The sequence below is a fragment of the Cheilinus undulatus genome, linkage group 22 (genome assembly GCF_018320785.1).
Source record: "Cheilinus undulatus linkage group 22, ASM1832078v1, whole genome shotgun sequence".
NCBI classification, from domain to species: domain Eukaryota; kingdom Metazoa; phylum Chordata; class Actinopteri; order Labriformes; family Labridae; genus Cheilinus; species Cheilinus undulatus.
The window spans coordinates 14677521-14701337 of NC_054886.1; the positions used below are offsets into that span (position 1 = coordinate 14677521).

At 39.5% G+C, this 23817-nt stretch overlaps 1 protein-coding gene across 3 annotated transcripts in view; it reads right to left on the bottom strand.

Moving 5' to 3' along the window:
• arap2 (ArfGAP with RhoGAP domain, ankyrin repeat and PH domain 2) overlaps positions 1-23817 on the bottom strand; it is a 232484-nt gene that overhangs the window by 164663 nt on the left and 44004 nt on the right. For all 3 annotated transcript variants that reach the window (XM_041778717.1, XM_041778719.1, XM_041778718.1), the window contains exon 8: positions 20802-20922. In XM_041778717.1, coding sequence (XP_041634651.1) covers positions 20802-20922 — 121 coding nt within the window. The remainder of the gene's footprint in view (positions 1-20801; positions 20923-23817) is intronic.

Below are 23817 nucleotides of genomic sequence, written 5' to 3' on the forward strand. Positions count from 1 at the left end.
TGTACAGCTGATGGAGGAGACAGGATTAGAACTTCCGTGTTTAGTTAAAAAAGATAGTTAATCACTTTCAAGAAGCGGATAAAATTGAAAAGGTGGAAGCTGAAATATTGTTCTGAAAAGGCTATCATTCTTTTGCTGCGCTAAAAGCAGGAAGCGCTGCATATTTGGAGAAAATCCACAAGAAATCAAAGGCTTTAGGAGAAAAATTTGTCCCTGGAAAATCAAACAGTCTTAACAGGATTTCATTATAATAAGACTGGTCTTGTAATGCATTTTTGTGTTTATATGTGCCGTAAAATTTCGCTGCTGCGCTACGATGGTGATGTTGAGGAGGATTTAGTGATGAATTACTCTCATGCACACATGTATGATAAAAATGTTACATATTATCAGAAACACATGAAAAACACTGTCCTTGTTGTAGAGACAGTTTTACTGTGTGGCAAATCACCTTACTAAGGCATTTTTCTGTTTCCTGCATTCTCGTGTAGATGGAGACTGTTTTCAAAACGTTGCCGTGTAAACATGAAACTTTTGGGAAATGAAAACGAAAAACAAAGCAAAACGTTGTCGTATAAACAAGGCCTTAGCATACCACCAAATTAGTTACAAATTACTTAAGGTGGTACATATTGGTTTTTTGAATCCTTTCCAAAACATTAGACTAAGATCTGAAGTGTGTTTTTCAAGAAGATTCTTGCCGTGTTACTTGATAATTAGCACATGACAAAAGCATTAACTTGTTAGAATTTTTCTTCATTTTACCCTTAATACTTTGTTTATGTTTGGCAAGTTTCCTCCCAAAAGAGGAAAGACTACACACTAATCATGTCGCCCAAATCAAGTGTCCATTTAGTTGTGTGAGTCAGCTAAAGAAGCATGAGGAAATGTTTGTTAGAGGTTGAAAAACTGTAATGGTGAAGCTTGCCAATTTAAGAATAGAGAGAGTAATTGTTTTTTCATGTGTTGTTGACCTTCAGATGGAAAAAAAAGATTTTTTTTGTCTTCACACAGCTCATCAAAAGAACAAAAAGCTTGTGAGTCTTTGTCTTGCTCAAAGTCGCTCAGAGCGATGCAAAAAAGAACTCAATTTAGGCAAAGACATTCATTGCACATCTGATTTCTTAAACAACTTAAATTTATATGCACACATTGTTAACAGGAACCAGAATACTTTTAAATACCTATTTAAAGAGGGGACCAAAATAAGCCTCAATCATCCTATGATTTAAAAAAAAGAAAGACAAAATGAGCTGATTAAACACTCCTAGTCAAAATATACAAAATATACAATTTGAAACGTTTTGTTAGATCTCAATGAAACATTAGATAAAGCCAGCGCAAAACAGTGTTTTAGGGTCAGATTCTAAATGTCTTGCTTTCTTATTTCCTCATTTTTCACTCCTAGACAGTCATTTTTCTTTTAGCTTCTGTCTCTGACAAGTTTAGGTTTTCACAGAAGTAATTACTGAAGTGCAACAAGGGAGTGCTGTTGGATGGGGCCCTTTTAGGGGGGGTTTCCTACTGTCATTGCAAATTTTGCACACTAAATCAACGCTGTGATTTAAAGATTCTGGGACTTCCACTGGCCTGGAGCCCCTAACAGTTGTCTACTTTGCTTGTTGACAAGCACACCTCCCCCCCCCCCCGGAACTGTATTATAGGGTTGCCTTTTTAAAAGACGCCCTGATCTGGAGATCTGTAAGGTTCGAATTATATTAAGTGTTTATCAAAAAGCGTCAGGTTTTTCTTGCTCTTTGCTTTAGTTGCATACATAAATGACTTCATGAACTGATCAATCAAAAAGTATTTTACAAGCCGTAACTGAATTAATATCTTGGAAAGCAACGGAAACAATATACTAGATTTAACAACTCAGAAATGAAAAAATTAATGCTGTATTTGTTTTAAAGAGCTGTTCTGTTATACAAAAACTGCTTAACCTGGTTATCTGTCACAATAAAATAATCCACATTTCCTCTGCTTTCTGGCATTTTTGGCTTACCAAAAGCCTATCTGGCCCTTCTAAGAAAATACATCTGCAGAATGATAATAACAAAAATGGTTCACTGCAAGTCTACATTTCCCAGACTGTCTTTGTTAATGAGTGGTTCATCATGACCCCTCCTGTGTTGGGGTTATCCCTCAATCTGGGTCTGTTTGGGTTGAGCACATCTTCGATCCAGTTTAATTATCCACAGGTCGACCGGGATTAAGTCTGACTGTCCTCTGGTCTTTTTTTAGTGGATTTATGCAGGGCACCAGAAAGGATTTCAACAGGTCTTTGCAGGGTGAAATTTGGACTTGCAAAACCTGCATTTACAAATTCCTCAGTTTGTCTTGCATGCACAAATACAAATACAAAAACTAAAATGAGCTACACTCACCAGATATACCATACCATTTTCTTTTTTTTTTTCTCATTCAACTTTGGGAATACTAATGCTAGTGCAATTGAAAATAATATATAGATGGAAAACACAACATAATATTACAATCTGCCAGCACTGTTAATGTTCGATTTAGTTTATTTACCTGGAATCAGTTGATGTTTGAGAGGCATAGTTAAGTCTTTTAAGGCAGGATCAGAAACCAATACTGGTGAAAACACCAGAAAAATATTGTATCCTGTTGCATTGCATTCTATTGTATGTTATTGCAGCATGCTCTAACAAATTGATGTAGGTATTTCGACTGTAGCAAGTCATAACAGTACAAACTTCAGTGCTGCTTTATCTGAATCTTGTGCTCTATTGTGTCTTCATATCATCATAACGTATTGTGCTATGCCATGTCCTGTCAAACTGATATTTATATTGGTGCAATATATCCCAAGGTTTCAACATCTTCTTATGTTCTGGTATTGCTTTGTACCATCTGAACAAAAATGTGTAAGGTACAAAAAAAGTGACTGCATAAATGTCCATCCCCTTCAAGTCAGTATTTAGTAGATGCACCTTTGGCTGCGATCACAGCACTGAGTCTGTGTGGATCGGTCTCAATCAGGCTTGCAAATCTGGACACTGAAATTTGACTCCATTCTTCTTTGCAAAACTGCTCAAGCTCTGTCAGGTTGCTCTGAGATTAGGTGTGAACAGCCCTTTTAAGTCAAGCCACAAATCCTCTGTTGGATTGCAGTCTTGACTTTGACTGAGCCACTCCAGAACATTCACCTTGTTGTCTTTAAACCATATCTATGAAGCTTTCATTGTATGCTTCAGGTCATTATCTTGTTGGAAAATTCATCTACCAAGATATGGTTCTCTTGCAGACTGAATAAGATTGTCCTCCAGGATTTTCCCAATGTTTACAGTGCATTCATTTCACCCTCTACCTTTACAAGTTTTCCAGGGATAGCTACCGAGAAGCATCCCCACAGCATGATGCTGCCACCACTGTGCTTCACAGTGGGGATGGTGTGTTTGTTATGATGTCTGCCAAACACAGCATCACATCTGATGTCCAAAATCTGGTCTAATCAAACCAAAGAACTTTTTTCCACTTGACCATGGAGTCTCCCACTGGCCTTTCAACAAAATCTAGTCATAGGTGTCTGGATGGCCTCTCTCACTAGTCTCCTTCTTGAATGACCCTTCAGTTTGTGAGGATGGCCCAATCTAGGCAGATTTACACATGCATCATATTCCTTCAATTTCTTGATGGTGGATTAATGCCCAATCATATTCAGATTCTTACTGGTGTATCATACCATACTGCATCAGCATCTGCATATTTTCTAGTATCTTTGCTTTGTATCATATGTATTAAACAATATCATATTTTACTGTATTGTATCAGAAAACATCATTACATCTTACAACTCCTTGATTGTGACCTTTTGACGTCCAGCAGTCCTTGCAAACATTTCCTGGTTTTAAATCTTGAACATACACATCCACCAACACACCAACATCCCAAAGTCTAAAGACGAAAGAAAACTTTTCTACTATAAAGTTCCTACACACACCAACCCCCCTGAGCTCCCAAATCCTGTACCCACTTCCTGATCCAAAACTCAGCTTTGGTCTTGCCCCCCCCCCCAGAGTCTTATGAATTTACAAAGAGCTGTAATAAATAATGAATGTCCTACTCAATTATTGACTGCTCTTTACATCACTAGGTTTTACTGTTCCGTTCCCAACCTGCTTTTCTGAGTTCCATTACCTGTCCTGCGCCACACTTATTTGCCTGTTCATTTATTCAGGGCCCTTCCTTGTTCCCTGAGATCCCCCCTCGCCCTGGCTGTCAGTCCAAGGCCAGGAGGTAAGGCTGGAGCGGGGAAGGAGGTGGGAGGATGGAGAGAAACTTGAGAGAAACAGCAAGACCGTGGCATGCCTACACGCCTGCGTGCTTCTGTAGCATATGTGCATCTGACTTGTGCGTGCATGGATGTGTCTGGCATATGATTGAGTTTTTGTTTGTTTGTGCATACAGTCTCGCACATGAACCTCCAGCGTGCTTGCCAAATTTATTTTTACTCTGTGTGCAAACATGGCCTCACCTCGGCATGCATATGAAAAGGACGTGGAGCTATATTCTCCTACACTAAAAAACCCGACAGCCACATCGAGCTCCGTCGCTTGTTAAAGAATGTACAGTATGTTTAGCCATGTGTTTGAAAGACCATTTCACTGTGCATGGAGAGAAAGAGAGGAAGAAACAGAGAGAGAGAGAGAGATAATCCTTATTGAAAGTGAAAGAGATGAGAGCCAGGTCCACTCGGCGCTCAGCCGAGATCTTAGAAGACGCCCACGCAGTCTTCATCAACAGGAAGGAGAAAAGAAAATACATAAAGCAGAGGGATTGTAGCTGTTTGTCTTCTGTCATGTCAGTACTCAAACATACATGCTTTACAAAGACTTAAACATTTACACTACCAGCCTCAAATGTTTACTCCTGGTATAGTCACCACACATTACTCTGTGATGAATACTACTGAAATTAGACTAACCCTATCATATTTTTTGTCAAAATTTACATGTGTGTTACATGACAATAGACCTAAAATATACAGAATTATTGCTTTAGACTCTAATTAAGCGATATCACACAACAGGGACAAGCCAGTTAAACTAATGCTCTGTATTTTTCTTGAGTTCAGGCCTGCAATCTCAGTCAGTCACTCAGTCTAACCCAGTGGTCTTTCCTCAGGACTCACCACCACCTCTTAATATCAAATCCTGACCCAAATTACCAAAACATTTTCAAACTGATTCAATGAAAAATGTTGCAGTTTGGATCCTTGATTTAACAAAACACATGACTGAACAAAGCCACAGGACAACAGATGTTTAAAAGACCATTATTATAGAAGGTTATTCAAAATAAAGTGTCAATAAAAAGTATTCACCCCCTTGGATGTTCTACCCTTTCAATGAGTTTGTCAATCATGGTCAATATAATTTGGCTTTCTTAGCAAAAAATAAATGCAAACAAATCCTCTTAAATGTCAAAGAGAAATTAGATTTCTACAAAGCAATGTAAATTAAACAAAAAAAAGTATGTAAAGTAAAAACCAGTTAATCAGTATTCCTGGCTACCATTACACCGTGAAGACAAAGAAAAGCCACTGTTGAAGAAAATGTGTTAAATCTTGACTAGGGTTCACCGAAAGGCATGTGAAATACTCCCTGGTCAAGTGAAAAAATGTTCTTTGGTCTGATGAAACCAAAATGGTGCTTTTTGGCCATCAGACAAGACACTGTGTACACTGCACATTATCACAAATACATCATCCCCACTGGGAAGCACAGTGGTGGCAGCATCATGCTGTGGGAATGCTTCTCAGCAGCCAGCCCTGGAAGACTTGTAAAGGTAGAGAGTAAAATGAATGCCAGGAAAATATAGGTAAATCCTGGAGTACAATCTTATCCAGTCTGGAAGAGAACCATAGCTTGGAAGAAGAATTATTTTCAAACAAGACAATGAACCAAAGCTTCCAGCCAAAGCTAGACAGAAATGGTTTAAAAAGACAATAAGGTGAATTTTCTGGAGTGGCCAAGTCAAAGCCCCAGATCTCAATCCAATAGAGAATTTGTGGCTGGTCTTGAGAAGGGCTGGTCACGCCCTGATCCCAGTGCCACCTGACAGAGCTCGAGCAGTTTTGCAAAGAAGAATGGAGTGAAACTGCAGTGTCCAGATCAGGACTTATAATAATTATGGATTTTTCATTAGTTTTAATTTTTATTTAGTTTTTACCTTTTGTTATAAATTTCAGTTTAGTTTCAATTCGTTTTTACTGCTCTTTTTTTTTTTTTTTAGATTAGTTTAGTTTTTTTTTTTTTTGGAAATGCTTTGCTTAATCTGTTTTAGTGTTAGTTTAAGTTTTTTCAGCAATGTGGGATACCTGCCAGGGGCAAGACCAAAAAGGTCTCTTCACTCTTTACTGTAATTATTTAATCTTAATGTTTGTTCACAACTCAAAACCTTAAAATTACCAATGTGTGTGTCTTCAATCAAATTTGGTGATTTTTCTTTCTCCAGGCTTAAGCATTAGTGTCAGTCAGTCTGCTAGTGTCAAAGACTAAAACTAAAGAGATTCTGTCCCTGACTCTGTTTCATTTAAGTTATATTTGTAAGCACACCAAGGTTATAATAGTTGTGGATTTTCATTAGTTTCTATTTTTATTTCGTTTTCACTTACTGTTCGCTTTCAGTTCAGTTTTTATTAGTTTTGACTGCTGGTTTGTTAGTTTAGTTTTAATTAGTTTTAGCATTGGTTTTAGTTTTTTAAGGATAGATGTCAGGGCTGAGTGAGTGTCATACATTTTTAAAAACACATCAAAACAGGCTAGCTTCACTTATCATTTATTCTTTTAATGATAATGTTTGAATACAACTCCAGACATAAAACTACCACTATGTGAAGTCTTAACCAATCAGATCAGGCAATTTTAGGCAGAGAAAGTTGCACTGAAAAAAAAAAAAAAAGAATACTACCACCCAAACTGTGATACCTATTCACACCGGGTAAGTACCACCTATGGCCTGTGGGTGCTTAAATATGGTCGGTAATTTTCACTGGAATTTTCACAAAAGCCGTGCAATAATGACTTTTGTTTACCAGCAGAAAATGTGAAAATTTCTCTAATGTGGATTTTATAAAGGTTCATCTTAGGGTGCTTTCACGTTAGGGGCTCGGTCACATTAGGTGAACTTGAGTCCACAGTCCGGTTCATTTTGGTAGTGTGAATGCAAACGAACCGGGCCTGGGCCCACTTGGGGAGGTGGTCTCGGGTGCGATTCAAGAGGACTTTGGCTTGGTTCAGGTGAGATGTGAATGCAACTGCGCCCAGATAAGGGACAGAGCGCCGTATCAGCTTTATGACGTCATGATAAAAGCTAAACTTCTTTCCACAGCCCGGCAATTTGTTCACATTTTTCCTAAATAAAGAGCGGAAATCATCAGAGTCCAGTCAATAAAAATTGAGCCTGTTGTGACTCACCTTATTGATGAACACAAGTTGGAGTCAGTGAGAGGAGGTGCAAAGGCAATAAAAGTCTCCTGTCACCTCAAAAACCACTGTAGCCCATTTAATCCTCTGAGATGCACGTAGATGTGCAGATCAGAGGAGTGAAGTTGCTGGCATCTTATAAAGTGACTTTAACCATCCCTGGCTGCAGGATGGACTTTTTGCCGGGTCAAAACAAAAACAATCTTTGCTCAGGTCATGACCCGAGTGGTTGCCATGGTAGCTTCTTCTTCTTTCTCCTCCTTGGCAGGGTTGTAAACCAGCTGCGTGCATACCACCACCTGCTGTTTCAGATCAAGTAAATACACAAGTGGGCCCGGGCACGGTTCGATGTTGCTAGTGTGAAATCAAGCCAGCGAGGTGAAGGGGGAGGGGGACGAATCGTGTCGTGGCACAGTTCTAAACAACTGGGCTTAATGTGAAAGCACCCTTAGTTTATTGTATTTTTCATAACAGCATGTAGGCCTCACAATTTTGGATGTAAGGCATCGACTCTAAAACTCTTTCACCCTAGGACAACGTAAGAGGAAAATTGGTCTATGTTGTGCTCAAAAGTTATGCCCAGTAAAATTAAAACTAATTTCAACAGTTGACTCATGAATGGTAAGTATAATTTCTTCAAGCTTTACTCACCTGTCATGTAAAATGTGTGTGTGGTGTGTTGTACTTGTACTGTCATGTATTCAGACTGCGTACACATGGATGCTTTTCCACAAATGAAGGTCCACGTGGATAAAAAAAGTTATTTAAATTAAACTGAGTTGAACTGAATGGTGGTAAAAGATGAAATAAAGAAAGAGGATATATGCAGTATTGTTTATGAAGCTCTCCTCCCTCTCTGTCCTCCTGAGTTTATATTTCTGCCATCACTTTCCTCCCAACCATTTTCTTGTTTTCTCCTCTTATTCTCTACACCTTTTTCTAACTCTCTCTTCTGTCATCCCAAACAAAACCAACAGGCTTGAGGAAAGCATCAGAATACAAATCACCAACATCTCTTACACCATCTTCTTTCTTGTAGCGCATTTGTCTGCATCCCCTCCACACCTTCTTGTCTGGACCGTTTTCCATCAACCTCCTCCTGCCAAACTCTCCTTTCCTCTTGCTTTCTTCTCCCCCCGTTGCTGCCACTGCTCTCCGCATCACTCCCTTCCTTTTTCTTTTTCCTTCTTCTTCTCTCCCATTGCTTTCCTGCCTGCCTTCCTTCCTCCCTTCCATCTCTCGTCTCTCGAGCTGACAGTACCTGAGGGAAGAGGCCACCTGCGGACCAAGTGGAGAATCAGCCGACAGCTGTGTGCTCACTCTCTCCGGTGGCCTTCAATTATTCACTCACTCCTCCCTCCCCTCCCTCTTTTTTCCCCTCTCTCCATCTTCACTCTGCCCTTTTCATCTCCCCCTGCCGCCTCTACCTCTCTGTTGCGTTTTTTTCTCACACCCAGATTGCGTGTCTTCCTCTTTCCATCCTGTCCTTTCAGCCCTCCTCTTCCCTTCTTTAAAATGTCCCTCCTGGATGCCTTCAACTCTCTCGCTGGCCATCACTCCACCATTTTCTCACCCCATCCTTACCTCCACTTCACTAACCTACTCCCTCTTCTTCTCCTCCGTCTCCTCTTTCTCGTGTGTTTCCCCCTAAGATTGATGACTCTCCGCCACGAGGCGAGTGGGCCTGTTTAAAGATGCATGAGGTGATGAGGCCAAGTTTTCTCCCACTTCTCCCTCTCTCTGTCTCTCTTTTCCTCCCAACTCTTCCTTTCAGACACTCTCTGAGTGGCTTCCCACCCATCCCGAGAGGTCAGAGGGCAGCCCAAAAAAATCAGACGGCTTTTTCGTCAGGATGGTTGAGCGCAACGTTTGACGATTAAGCTGCAGCCAGCGTGATAAATGACACAGCTGAGGAGCTGCGCCTCATAAACAGACAAAAAAGCCTGCGGTCAGGGATGTGATGATGTACTGGTTTGGCAGCTGCTGTTCAGCATAGTGGAAACAGATTAGGCACACTTTAAAAATAAAAGGTATTAGATACTGAAAAAGTTAAACTTTTTTCTGTAATTCATGAAGTTCAACCTCCAAATCTTTTTTGTTGTAATGTTGATGATTACGTATTACAGCTCATGAAAATCAAAAATCCACCTTCTTTACCTTCTGAAAAATAACGCTTATTTATACAGTCACCACTTGGTCGGGGCTCTTTTTGCTCAAATTACTGCATCAATGCAACATGGCATAGAGGCAATCAGCCCGTGGCACTGCTGAGCTGTTCATGAAGCCCAAGTTGTTCTGATAGCAGCCTTAGCTTGTCTGCATTGTTGAGCCTAGAGTCTCCCATTTTCCTCTTGCATTTCCTCACATATTCTCTATGGGGTTCAGATCAGGCCAGTTGGATGGCCAATCACACACATTAACATCATGGTCAGCAAAACCAGTTTCTTTCTGGTAGTTCTGGCCTCAATATGGGCAGGTGCTAAGTCCTGCTGGAAAAGGAAATCAGAATCCCCATAAAGCTTATCAGCAGATGGAAGCATGAAGTTCTCTAAAATCTCCTGGTAGACCGATGTGTTGACTCTTGAAAAATCCCATTGGACCAAGACCGGCTGATGACATTGCACCGAAAACCATCACTGACCGTGGAAACGGAAAACACTGGAATCCAAGCACCTTGGATTCTGTGCCTCTGTTCTTCGTCTAGACACCAAATCAAACACATTTAGTTTCATCTGAAAACAGGACTTTTGGACCACTGAGCAACAGTCCAGTTTTTTTTCTCCTAAGCCAAGGTTAGATGCTTATGACTGTGGATGTGGTTCAAGAGTGGCTTGACATTATGAACCCAACACTTCCAGGCAATTTCCTGGCTCCCCTAAGCTCTTGAACGTGCTCTGTTTGACAATCCTCTGAAGGCTGAGTTTAGCCCTCTTGTTTGTGCACCTTTTCATACCACACATTTACCTTCCACTCAACTTTCCATGAATGTGCCCTGACAGAGCTCTCCGAAATCAGCCTGCCCTTTCAGCCGTGGCCTTCTGTGGCTTACCCTCCTTGTGTAGGGTGTTGAGTATTTCAATAATCAGCAATTTGGCAGTAATCAAATCAGCAGTCTTCCCCATGATTGTGGTTGTGTGTACTGAACCAGAGTGAGGGACTGACAGCCAGGAAACCTTTACAAATCAAACGTTTCTACTATATTCTAATATTTGGAGGAAGTGGATTTTACATTCCCTAAGCTGTAAGTGTCAATCATCAAGATTAAATGAAAAAATCTACAAAAATTTCACTTGGTGTGTGATAAATCTAAAATATACTTAAGTGTAACTTTTCTTAATTAAATTACACAGAAAATGTTTTTTAGTATAATATTCTTTTTGCCTGGAGACTTTACAATACCAATACTGGTCAACTTCTCTGTCTAAACTGTAACACAGCTTATTACTACTAGTCGCCAATGTAGCTCCAGTTAATGTCTACTGCCTTGCTACCATAATGCTCTACAACCTGAATGTAAACAACGATAAATAGATAGCATCTCGTAGCACCAGTGTAGTTAAGCACAACTTTGTAGGACTGTAGTGAACCAAAGAAAACTTGGTCAACTGAAATTACAGTGAGTGTCTGGACTGACCTTCCTGGCCGTTGAGATTTGAGTTGTTCCAAGGCAGCTATTTAACTGACTAGTCTAAAGTGAAAAAACTGTTCTAAAAACAATCAAATTCATCAAGGGTCACTGTTAGCAACTAGCTCTGCCAGCTCTTGTTCCTCTTTGCAGATTGATTTTGTGCTTAATGGGCACTCATAACTTTGCTGAGTAGTTATATATGAGTATACACATCAACAGCCAGCAAACCACGTCATTCCATTTTCAAGATTAACTTAAATATAACTAGCTTTTTGCTGAAAAGCAAATTATTTTGACCTCATTATGAACACTTAAATAACAGCTGACCCACAGCCAATCAGAGTGCACCTGCCTATATTCATTCAACTTAAATGACCACAGCTCAGTAACTCTTGGGAGTCAAATCTTAGGGACCAGGATATATTACAGTCTCTCTCTTCTCCGCTTTCTATCCGTCAGTAGCAAACACTGATGTTAGCATTTAAATTAGATGATAAAGGGGCTTAATACAACATTTTTGCCAACAGTGAACAGGCAGTGAGGGTGCAGGCTGTGACAGCAGTGCACTCACAGGTCCACTCACAGGGATGTGTGTTTTCAAAGTACTTTAGAGCATAACTGCTGAGTTGTCCATCTCGTCCAACACCCATACTGTTTGATGCACGTCTTACCAACCCTTTTTTCTCACATACCAGCCTTTTCAAAGCTGTCCCATCGATTAAAAAAAATCCATAATTTTAATATTTTTGTGTGTGTTTTCCACACAGATGTTTTCCATCTGTACAGTGACAAACTCCAGCTCTGGGAATTTATAACCTTTTCACTATTTTGCATAATTTAAAGAATGAGTTACTAATCAATAAGTCATAAAATTTCTTGACAGATTAATCAATACTGAAAATAAGCTTTAATTGTAGCCTAAATGCTAATGTCCCAGAGGAACATATACATGCTTTGGTCTTTGGTATGTTCACAATTAAACATTAAAGCTGCACTGTTGTAATTAAAAACTATCTGATGGTAAACTTTTAAGTTACAAACATCAAATCATCTTTTTATCATCATTCAGCTAACTATTTTGGTTTTGTGGCCCATAAATTTTGGTATATCTTAAAGCTCTCATCCATCTCAAAAGCTGTGATTGTTATGTTTATGGCAAGCCTTCAAATAAAAGCCCATCTAAATTTAAAGTCCTGTCCCTTTTACTAGCCTGGTGTTACCCTAGGTCTCAATTACAGGCCACTCTCCATTATTGCTGATATAAACAGCAAAGCAGCAGACAAATATGTCCATGAAAGATCAAAGCTAGATTAGTGCCATGAGATAAAAGATAATTCAGCTGCCTCTGCCAGCTTCAGGGATGGAAAAAAATGTTGAAATTATGAAAAAAAATATTTTTTTCCATCTCATTCAAATTTTAACACCGTAAAAAATGAACAACTTAAGTCATTTAGATATGTTTACACATCTGCTTAGACCAGTGGAGTACTTGTTAGAAATTTTGTCAGCAGGGGTCTCTCCTTGTCCCCCCAACAAAGTGCAGCAAGCAGGCATTGATCGGCTGTCTCACAGAGTAAAATCAAATTAATGTTTTGTATTTCAAATTTTCAATCAACATTATAATTGTGAACACAGTTAAATAGACTTCCTGGTGGAAAATGTCCCATTTATTTATTTAAGATTTATTTTTGGTCTTCTGTGCCTTTGTCCTGATAGGATAGTGGAAAGCGAGAGAAAGTGGGGGACGACAAAGGAGCAAGGTGCTGGATACAAACCTTGTAGGGATTACAACCTCTTTACATTAGGCACAGACAAAATGCACAAAGCAGTCAACGTCCCAGTCAACTTTGACTATGTAATACAAGTTTTGCCTGAAAAAAAAAAAAAAACAAACCCCTGTCTAATATTAACACCACTCTAAAAAAAAAAAGACTGAAGTTAACATAATCCCAGACTATCCATTAGAGGGATATTTCAGTATTTTTGGAGTTGAGCCATATGAGGTGCCTAGCAGTAGTAGTGGCATCACCCTTCAGTGATTTCAGTTAGCACACCTCTTTTAAGAAGCGTTCACTGGTTAAACTGGCTAGGAAGCTAGGCTACACAGCGTAGCAGATGGGTACAGTTTAGCGAGTTTTTGGTAAAAATGGGCAACAAAACAATGCTGACTCAAATGTTCACACTATTGAAAACTTTAAAGCATTTTATCTTTTTTAACCCAGCTAGTCTCCATGTTCTTTAGCTTCTTGCTACGTGCTCTTGCAAGGCTCTCTGGTTATGAAATGAAACACTCAAAAATGTTGATGGTAGGGTTTAAAAGCTGTATGTAAAAGTAGAGACTGCCTTTGCCTTAAGTGGAGGTCCCAGTGATGAATAGAAGGAAAATCCCTTGGTTTAAGCAACTCTTGTGACGCTCTGCTGGAAGCTGTGCCTGAGCCCAAAATGCATTTGAAGACCCTGATGGGTTTAAAGGCTCACCGTGGTCGCGCCCTTTGAGTTTTGTACACGTGTTGAACAAATTTTTTAATCATTAAAATCTGTTCTAGTGTTAAACCAATCTTCATGTATTTTGGGGATATTTCCTGAGGACAAGTTAGTCCTAGAAGGACCCCAAGAAATGCCAAAATTTCACACTTTTTAAAAAAATAGCACTTCCTATAGGGATTTCACAATAACAAGATATTTTTTTTGCATCTTGGAAGCTTAAAATGTGTACCAAATTTCATTCCTCTAGGTGAAATAGCCTCTGTGAGCTGTATTTTTAAGTGGGTAGTTCAATAAAGAGTGCTACTGAGCCATTTTTTATGCTCATGTTTAGGACCAATGATATGCATGTGTATGTTTGTATAGTTTGAGATCCAACAAAACATATAAAACAATTCTAATGATCCTAAGTGCTTCAACAGGGTCCTTGCACTCTCGGTGCTAGGAACCTGATTAGGTCAAGTTAGGAAAATACTTACTTTATTGTTACTTTATACAATTTAAAGAAAAATAGATAAATTTTGACCAAGCACTTAAGGAAAAAGCTAAACTCATTAGTACCAATAAGCAGAAAATCAATACCAATAATAAGCAGGTCAAATATTGATTAATCTTTTCAAAGCCAGACAGGTATCAATATGTCAACAACAAGCATTGACGTTTCAATGATCAGCTCGATACAGACCTTTTCACTCACCAGCTCTCAGATTTTCACTCTGTTCTGTACCACAGAAGTCAAAGGTTCAAACGTCATAACCATGCAAGTCTCCATTTCTCAGATGTCACCGGTCCTCCTGAATCAAAGGGCAGTCGCCATCTGACCCAAGGAAACGAACCCTCGATTAGCAAACGAACAGTTTGACCTGAGCCGCCTAATAGACTGCCACCGAGCAGGCAGGAGGTAAGGAGCGGAAAGTGTCTCTTTCCCCTCTCATTAAGGCCGACACGGACAAAGCTTCCAGCGCAAAGACGATAAGAAGAGACAACCCTTTTGTCTGTCAGGGGATGAAGCAAGGACGGATAAATGAGACTATAAAAGGACAGTTCCCAGGAGATTTGGGAATTCATACTTTTATTTTGTGGTGATTTTTGCTTGTCTTAAACATTGTGCCCCTTCAGATTGGCTTAGTAACAAAGGTTTATTTCCTTCCTCTTGAAAGAGGGACAACATCATAACTTAATAAACTCCCCCATTACTTTAAATTAGTTAATGGATTCCTTTGGGAAACATCTGGTAACAATCATAAAGTAGTTTAACAAAATATGTTAACAACAGAAAGGCCTGACATCTTCAATGCATAAATCTTAGATATTGTACCTTAAGGGCTTTGGTATTATAACGTAAATAAATGTAATCAAAATACAGATTATGTTTTGCATGGAATTAAGTTATTTTTTGAGACCTCAAAATAAAACTCAAAATTCTCTGAGCAACAGAAGCAGATAGCAGAGACTATTTCAGGCAAAGAAAGAGAGACATAAGGGGAGAAACACGTAAAACTGGAGATTACCACAGAGGCATTTAGATGGCGTAATGCAAGAAAGAGAGAGATGAACAGGAAAAGAGGGGGAGACATAGCTAGAGAGAAAAACAAGGCTAGACAAGGAATCAGCCGGTCAGAGCTGTAGACAGAAGCAGACTGACAAGCAGTGAGAACAAAGAGTGGCGAATGATAAAGTGCCATACAGGAAAGTGGCGTACGAAAGAGGGTGGCTTATGGAAGAAGTGGGGTATGATAGAGTGACATAGAGGAAAGCTGCACACAAAACACAGGCGTTCAAAGAAGTGGCAAAAAAACAGTGGAAGCATGTGAAAGAGTGGCATACAAAGGAGTGGTTTATAAAAGCATGGCATGCAAAAGGCTGGTGTAAAGACGGTAGGATGAAAGTGTAGTGACAAAAGGGTGCATGAAATGGTAGTGAATTAGAGATGACGTGTATGAAAAGAGCACAATGCAAAAAGAGTGTTCTATGAAAGCTGAGCATGTGAAAGACTACAGGGTCCAAAATTAATGGTTGCCCAAATGCCCGAGGCAACTTAAAAAAGCCGACGGGCAAACAAAATTTGTGAGGACTTGCCCGATCGGGCAACCATGACTCTGAGCTTTTCTATTCATTAATTTTATTATTTTCCTCTCTTGTTTCTGTTGCTACGGACCCACAAGTAGCCAGATGCAGTGTGTCACTGCCTCCATTGGCTGAGCGTGTCTGCTGATGTGCAGACAGCTGCACAAACTTTAACTAAAACACAAACTGAAACTGAAAGTAAACACTGTCATCAGTAAAGATTCATGGTAGGTCACATCAATAAAGCTGTTACCCACATAAAGAAGAAAGGCTTTAACTTCCAAATTTAAACGTTTATTAATTCAAATCCGTGTTTTATTACTGTTCGATGTGCTCGACGGAGGAGCGTGTGTAAGAGAAGAGAGTAGAGGAAGTCCGCCGGTGGTGCGTCTCTTCAGTTTGCTCATTCATTGAGGTGTGCTGTCATGTTTAATCTGAAGCTTCCCATTTCCTCGTTTTATCTTTTACTCCAGTTACATCCTGCCAATGCTCTCTCACACCCATATCTTTTGACAATTATGTCGATGCGCGTCATCAATGAACATAACACACACGGATCACACGTGAAGATAACGTAGTATCTAGTGAAAGTTGTCCAAACGTGGGTGTTTTATTTGATTCTTAATGCACTAATAATCATAAATATTGTCAAAAGAGCAGAAATATAAAACCAAAGCTCCAAAATGAGGCAGGGTGAAACGATGTGTCTGGAGAGCTGCAGGTGTGAGGCAGGGCTGGTTTTAGTCATTTGGAGGCCCAGGGCAAAGAACAAAATGAGGCCCCTCCCTCTTCAACAAAAGAATTAATAGTGAGAAAAAAAATTAGAAAGCATCTCTTTTATGTTAATAAAGTCACAGAACTCCAGTAAATGCCCCAACGTGAGATATAAATACCCAAATAGCCAACCATAATTCATCATTTTCTTTGAAAAGCATCTCAGAGCTCAAACTCAGCACATCCTAATATCTTCAAAAATCTTTAGGCCAGGTGGAGCTTTCATAACGCTTGTGTGGGGCCAAAGACTGTTATCTCCAAAATGATCACTTTTCAGGGAATGGAAACTTTATAATTTATAAAAATGGTATAAATATGATTTATAAAACAAAATAAAATCATGAAAAATTGTGATACAAGGTTTTAGCCTGATGTCAGTGATAAATAAAATAAATGCTCATTATCAGTGACAATTTGGTTCTTGTGACTCTATACAGACATCTGTATCCCATTTAAACTCATAATTATCCATCAATCTACTGTACTATTTCATTTCAACTACAGATTAACTGATCTATTATCTACCTTACATTCCCGGTTTGGATTGTGGCTCTCACTAAAGTATTTTTTTAGACAATGTGGCTCTTTGGTAGAATAAGGTTGAGTACCACTGGTCTAACTGTTACAGTTACAGGGTGGAACTGTGACTTCGCACTTTAAAGGGGCACTATGTAGTTTTGGGGAAGACATTTTTAATCAAACAAGAAAAATCTTAATTGGTTGATTTTCACGTGTCGGCAAAATTTCTTCAGTTTCATGATGAATAAACCAAATAAAAACAGAAGAAAAGCACCATTTTATACTTGGTGCATATGTAGCAGACCCCACCACCTCTCTAGCGTCAGTGTTTTGCTGACCTCATTTTCCTCTAAGAATATTTCTGAGTTTGTATTATTACCTTATTAGTATTGTAAATATGAAATTCCTGGGTTTTAATTTCTTCAGAAAACAACCTGGAGCAGCTTTCACATTGCACTGGTCTGTACAAAGTTAAATATAATTTTCAGAGGGCTAACACATAGCTAATAAATACAGTTTTCTTCAGAAAGAAATGTTGTGTATTGCTTTCCATAGTTGACAGGCAATGGAATTTAGTTCTAAGTATGTTGTGAGTAAAATATATGCACCTGACAACCAGAAAAAGAACCTCCTGGACAGGGCAAGTAGGAATTTAGATGGGGCAAGTAGATTTGGGAAGCACTTGTCCTGAAGGGCAAGTAGGCAAAAACCTTAACGTCGGACCCTGGACTAGCATATGAAAGTGTAGTCAATGAAGATCGCATAAAAAAAGAAGTGTGTGAAAATGGTCATATTAAAGAGTGGTGTTTGAAAGCATGTCATGTGAAAGAGTTGTACATGAATCAATGGCATGTAAGAGTGGGTTTAAAAGAGCGCTGTATGAAGCCATGGTATACAAACGAGTTGAAATAAAGGCGTTTGAAAGCATATGCAAGTGTGGTAAACAAAAGAGTTGCATACAAAAGACTTGTGTATGAAAGGGTGGCGTATGAAAAAATGTTGCACTCAGGAGAGTGGTGTGTGAAACCAGATACAGCTAATAGTTTCCAGCACAAAACCTGTTCAACAACTGCCAAAATGCACAAAAAACACCCAAATTTGTAATCAATATTAAGTGCAGGCATGGGCGTAACACAGGCGGGGAAAAGGGTACTGATTACCCAGGCCAACAGTAGGGAGGGGCCCTTGAGAAGCCTGCAATGAAAAATGTGTTTTAAATTATTTATCTTATTGATTAGTGTCATCACTGAAACAAAAGTGACTAAATGAATCTGTCAACAGACTGAAATTTGTTACAAATAGAGTACAATACAATACTGGGGGGCCCTGGTCCTTCCTTAAAAATGTCCAAATGGTATGGTCCAGCACTGCAAAATAATGCCAGTAAAATCAATTTAACTATAGTAAAAACAATGCTCATAAATGGGGACATTATGGTTGAAAAATATATCAACATGCATAGACATTTGTAAAAAGGATGCAATATTTGATGCGTTGCTAGCCAGCTAAGGGGGGCCCTGTGTAATATTCTTTCCAGGGGCCTAAAATCTCTAACTCCACCCCTGAGTGCAGGAAGGGATTTTAACAAATGGACAATATTTCATAAAAGCCCGCTTACAGCTTAAGCTCACTCAAAATAACTCATGCTGGGGGTTGCTACATGAACACACATTAAAGAGCACAGATGCACATGTGACCACAACTTTGCAGAAGTATCTGGCCCAGCTGTCCGCATAACTAATGTATGTGGCAGCTGGATGTGCAACACAATAACTGTAGGCAAATTCCTAACTCCTCTTACCACAATGTTTAGCCAACTATGATTTACAATACTGAAGCGTTTTACTAATTGTTCATTTTATCAGGACTCCCATTCTTCCTGTATAATGCAAGGTTTTCCAGCTTTGCATGTGCTTTCATTAACTTAACACAGGCTACTGTGGGCTGTAGCCAACACTACAGGCTACTCCAAGTGACTTATAGGCTTCAGATGCTCTGTCAGTTTGACACATTCACTGGCATCGCGGAGAACTCAGTTACTATCACAGCTTTTATTTAAGTCAGGGATGTCCAAACTTTTTTCACTGAGGGCCACACGCAGAAATATATAAGGATGTTCAGGCCACTTCAATATCCACAAGGTGAGGATTATGAAAGTTTGTAAAACCTAAATAAAAATAATTAAATAAAGATATGCTTAGTGATTGAGTATGCCTTAATGGCTAGTTCATTCAGGAAGCAGCAAAACTTAAGAGCAGAACAGGCATAAATGACAACAGAGTGACATTGATCAAGTCAGAAACCAAATAAAGGAGGAGCTGGGGTGGAGAAGGGTTGCAAGAGGGTTGCAACTTCGAGAGAGCAACAGAGCATGGCCAGGCAGGAGCAGAGCTGATTACGGCTTGTGTGATTATAGCTGTGCTCGACTCCATGACCTGCCTGAACTAACCCTATATGCTCAATTTAATGGCTGACAAGGCAAATAGACAATCAATTCCTTGTTTTTGGGGAGGCCTGTTTGGCCTTAACTACCACTAGCTCCGCCCCTTAAATATTATTGGCACTGCCATTTGCTGCCTTTACCCATCAGGGAGTTAGAAAATCAGACATTGATATTAATTTGGTTGGTAGTATGTCGACCATGTAGTGTTGTCTCAATTTAGTCACAGAAACACATGAATTAATTCTTCTTGTCAAAATGTTTGTTTACAGAATTAGCATTGTAGCGCTGCCTTGTGCTGAAACTATGAAGTGCAATACAAGCGCATACTTCATGTTCAAATGTGGGCCATTTTTCATTCTATTTCTAGAATTTGCTGCAGGCTACATTTTGCCATAGTTTGGACACCCCTGATTTAAGCTGACTGAAAAGAACAACTAAGCATGTAATGCAGCCCGTTAAGGTACAGTTAAAAATCCGCCTGACTCATGGAAAACCAGCAGAAATTATGTCAGCCCACCCAAGCCCATTTTAATCCACACAATCCATCTTAAAACCACCCAATCTGTCAACGCTGCGTGAAACCCTAGGATGTGAAAGAGTGACCCACATAAGAGTCATTTCTGAAAAATATTTCTTATGAAATAATGGTGTAAGAAACCATAACGGACATGTGAGTGGTGTATGAAAAGCATAAGTACGTATTTAAGGTGTATGAAAGTTTGGCATGGACAAGTTGCATAAGAAAGAGTGGTGCTGGAAAGAGTAGTGTATGAAATAATGGCAGCGTACATAAAATAAAGCGTAGCGACTATATTCTCCACGCTGGTTTAATAGTTAATCTTTATTTCACTATTTCATGCACTCCCTCACTTATGCTCTCTCAGTGACATCAGCTGGTCACACCTATCCAGTAGCACTGCCCCCCTCCCTCACTGTTAGCATCATACCACTGCTGCCCCTTTTAAATGTGGCTTTCTCCTACATAAGTTCATACATGGCATGTTTCAGAGCAACGCTCCACCTCTCCATCACCGCCAAGTCTACAAGTCCATCAATGTTCAACTAATCAGCCTCGGATGACATCAGCCAACACCACTGCCACCGTGTCTGGACTCCACAGGGGAAAACTGTAGATCTCAACGCTAGCGTAAGCAGGCAGACACCCTTTGATCACGTTATGTCCTTGTTGAGTTCAAGTGCCAAAGAGACTCTAACAATCATTCAATATCACATCTATGTTAAAAAATCAATTTCATTATCGCATATGTAAAATCTCTGCATCAGTTACTAGTCTCTCCTGACTGAACTGGTGTTTCAACAACTGCTATGTGAAAGAGTGGTGTAGGAATGAACAGAATACTAAAGAGTGGAATACAGAGAGCAAAGGGAATAGTCAAAAACAAAGAAAAAGTCAAAGATGCACTTGTTGTACCTTCTCTTTCAGCCCGAAATATAAAGGTCCGAAGGGATGTGACCACCTCAAACTTGTTGTCTCCCAGTCCTCGCACCTGTCTGATAGCACTGGCCAGGACCATTCCTTTGGAGTACATCTCCTAAACAGAAAGACAAGCAGTATTCAAACAGGGGCAGAGACACACAGAGCTTATAATGCTACCAAAATGCTGGTTATCTGGATCTGAAGACACACAATTACTGTTTTCCAAGCGCATTGTGTGCATAAATAGATGCGTAATTCTGTGTTGTATTACTGTCGCATTCAAATTTAAACACTGCTTACAGGCATCCTTGTCAATCAGGAGCAGTAACCCATCAATACAGCCTCAGATTCATCTGCAGAAATAGCTTCCCTGCTCCCTTTCAAGCAGTGACTTTGATAAACACCGCACAGCTCTCGGACAAGAAGCGTTTGGATCAAAAACACCACTGCAGGAAAAGAAACTGTAAAGTCACAAGACACAGCCAGGACTTGTTTGCATTGATTCTATCTTTTCATTATAGAGCGAATATATCAAACTACAGGCCCTGAAATGTGTGTAAAGGGAAATTGGGGTGCAGGGCAGTCCCAAAAAAGTGAATTACATTGCTTTACAGAAGCACCAAAATAAGAATAAATACACAGAGCAGTGTCTTTTGGGTGTTGGGAGACGTCACAAAACAAATCTACAAGCTGAAAACAAACTTTTCAAATATTTAAAGATAAGCAAGGCAGGCTGAACAGGGGATTTGGGGGAGAGCAGAGGAAGTGCTTGTTGGGTAAAGCAAGATAGGGTTGTGTGTATTGTTTCATTACCCCCAATGCCCCCCACCACCACCACCACTACAACCTCCTGCAGCACAACTGTAGGCATCCAAATAAGGAGTCTGATGCACTGGGGGCTTCATGACCCCCTTTTTACAGTGTCCCCTGACAATGGCAATTAAAAGTACTGGGTCATTGTCAATACCAAAAGAAGATAGACAGGGCAAGAAAAAAGGAATCAAACGTCAATATTATCACTGCTGAGATGCAAGGACAGGCTGGGGCCGACATCTAATCAGTATTCAGACAGAAATGTGGTGAATATAAGACAGAAATGCCCTTAAAGGAACTGGAAAAAGCAGCTCAGACTGTAATAGCGACAGAGCAAACAGGAGGATGGTACATTATGTTTCTGGTGTGAAAAAAAGGGTCGCAGCAGACTTTGCATTATTCATGTCGATAATGTCATTATCGTTCCAAAGTCTGAAAAACCTCTTTTTTCTCACTGTCTCTCTTTAACTGGCCTGACCTGATATGTGATTCTCTGTTTTACTGTGCAATATGTAATGGTTTATGGTGACAGCTGTTCACAATACTGCAGGTTTAACTACATCTGTTGAAATGAAAAGGGGAAAGTATTGATAGTTGATACTTTTTCATTTGTTCTGATATTGTCTGTGACACATCATTAATTATATGATATCATAATGCATGGGTCACATTATAATATGTATCATGTTACGTATGTTACAGTACTATATGTATATTAACACATGAGTTGATAAAAGATGATCACGGTTCATGGGCTACAGAACAGTACAAATCACGATAGGTCATGGTATGATACATATCACCACACATGGGTTATGGTAACTATCTATATGATATATGGGTTGCATGGTGTCATAAGACATGAGTTTTGGTACATGAACATCACAGCACAAGGGTTACAGTAAAAATCATGATACATGGATCACAGTTTCATTAGCCTAGCTGCTAATGCTAATATTGCATTTGTTTTCTATTAATTATTGTTGTTATCGATGATTCTTCACATTAGGACTGCAACAACGATTCGATAAATATCCATAATCAAAAGTGTTGGCAACAAACTTAAGTATCAGTTTGTTGTGTTGTGTGATTATGGTGTCACTTGGCATAGCGCAGAGCTGTTTACGTCACACAGAGACGGCCGACAGACTTTACTTTCCCTTAGTTTAGTACTTCTCTAATTATAATCAGATGTTTAGTGGAAAAATTGAGGAGATATATTCGCCATCAACCGTGTCTCATGATGGAAATGAGACGCTAGCGATCTTAAAGCAGCCCGTTTTAAAAACTTCGTTTTTTTTTTTTTTTAAGTTTAATTTCTGTTATAATACGAGTCTGGAGTCTGGATTGAGCAAGGCACTGAACCCCCAAGAGCTCACAGCAGCGCTCCAACAAAGGCAGCAAGGTCATCACTCTGACATCTCTCCATTAGTGCATGACCATGGGGATCCTGTTTGTGCATGTGTATTTGCATGTAATTCAGCCTATGTTTGTGTAGCATGTATAACAATAGAGTGTAAACTGTGAATTTCCCTTCAGGGATTAATAAAGTATGACTTAACTAATTAGCATCTGGTCTTTATAATAATAATACATCAAAGAGCAGGATCTACACCTGCTCTCTTTGTAAAGTGTCTTGAGATAACTTTGGTTTGAAGATTGACTGATTGATACAATACACAACATAATAATATATGATCTACGGCACAGAATGATCATGATTCATGGGCTACGGAACTGTACGTGTCATAATACATGGGTTATTGTACTAAACATGTAACTTACTTTGGGTTATAGTACAATACATATCCCAATACATGGGTAAGTATCATGATACATGTGTCATGATAATCATACATGTTATGGTACAATTAATATCATTGATTCATGAATGACATGCCTGGGTTCTTCACCAGTCAAAGCTTCATGGTAGAGTGGTAAAGAGAAAACCACTGTTAAAGAAAACTCATTAAATCTCAACTAGAGTTCACCAAAAGGCATGTAGGAGACTCCATGGTCAAGTGAAAGAAAGTTCTTTGGTCTGATGAGACCAAAATGTTGCTTTATAGCCACCAGACAACGCTTTATTTGTTGGAGACCAAACTTTGCACATTGTCACAAACACAGCGTCCCCCTCTGAAAGACAGTGGTGGCAGCATCATCTGTGGGGATGCTTCTTAGCAGCCGGTCCTGGAAG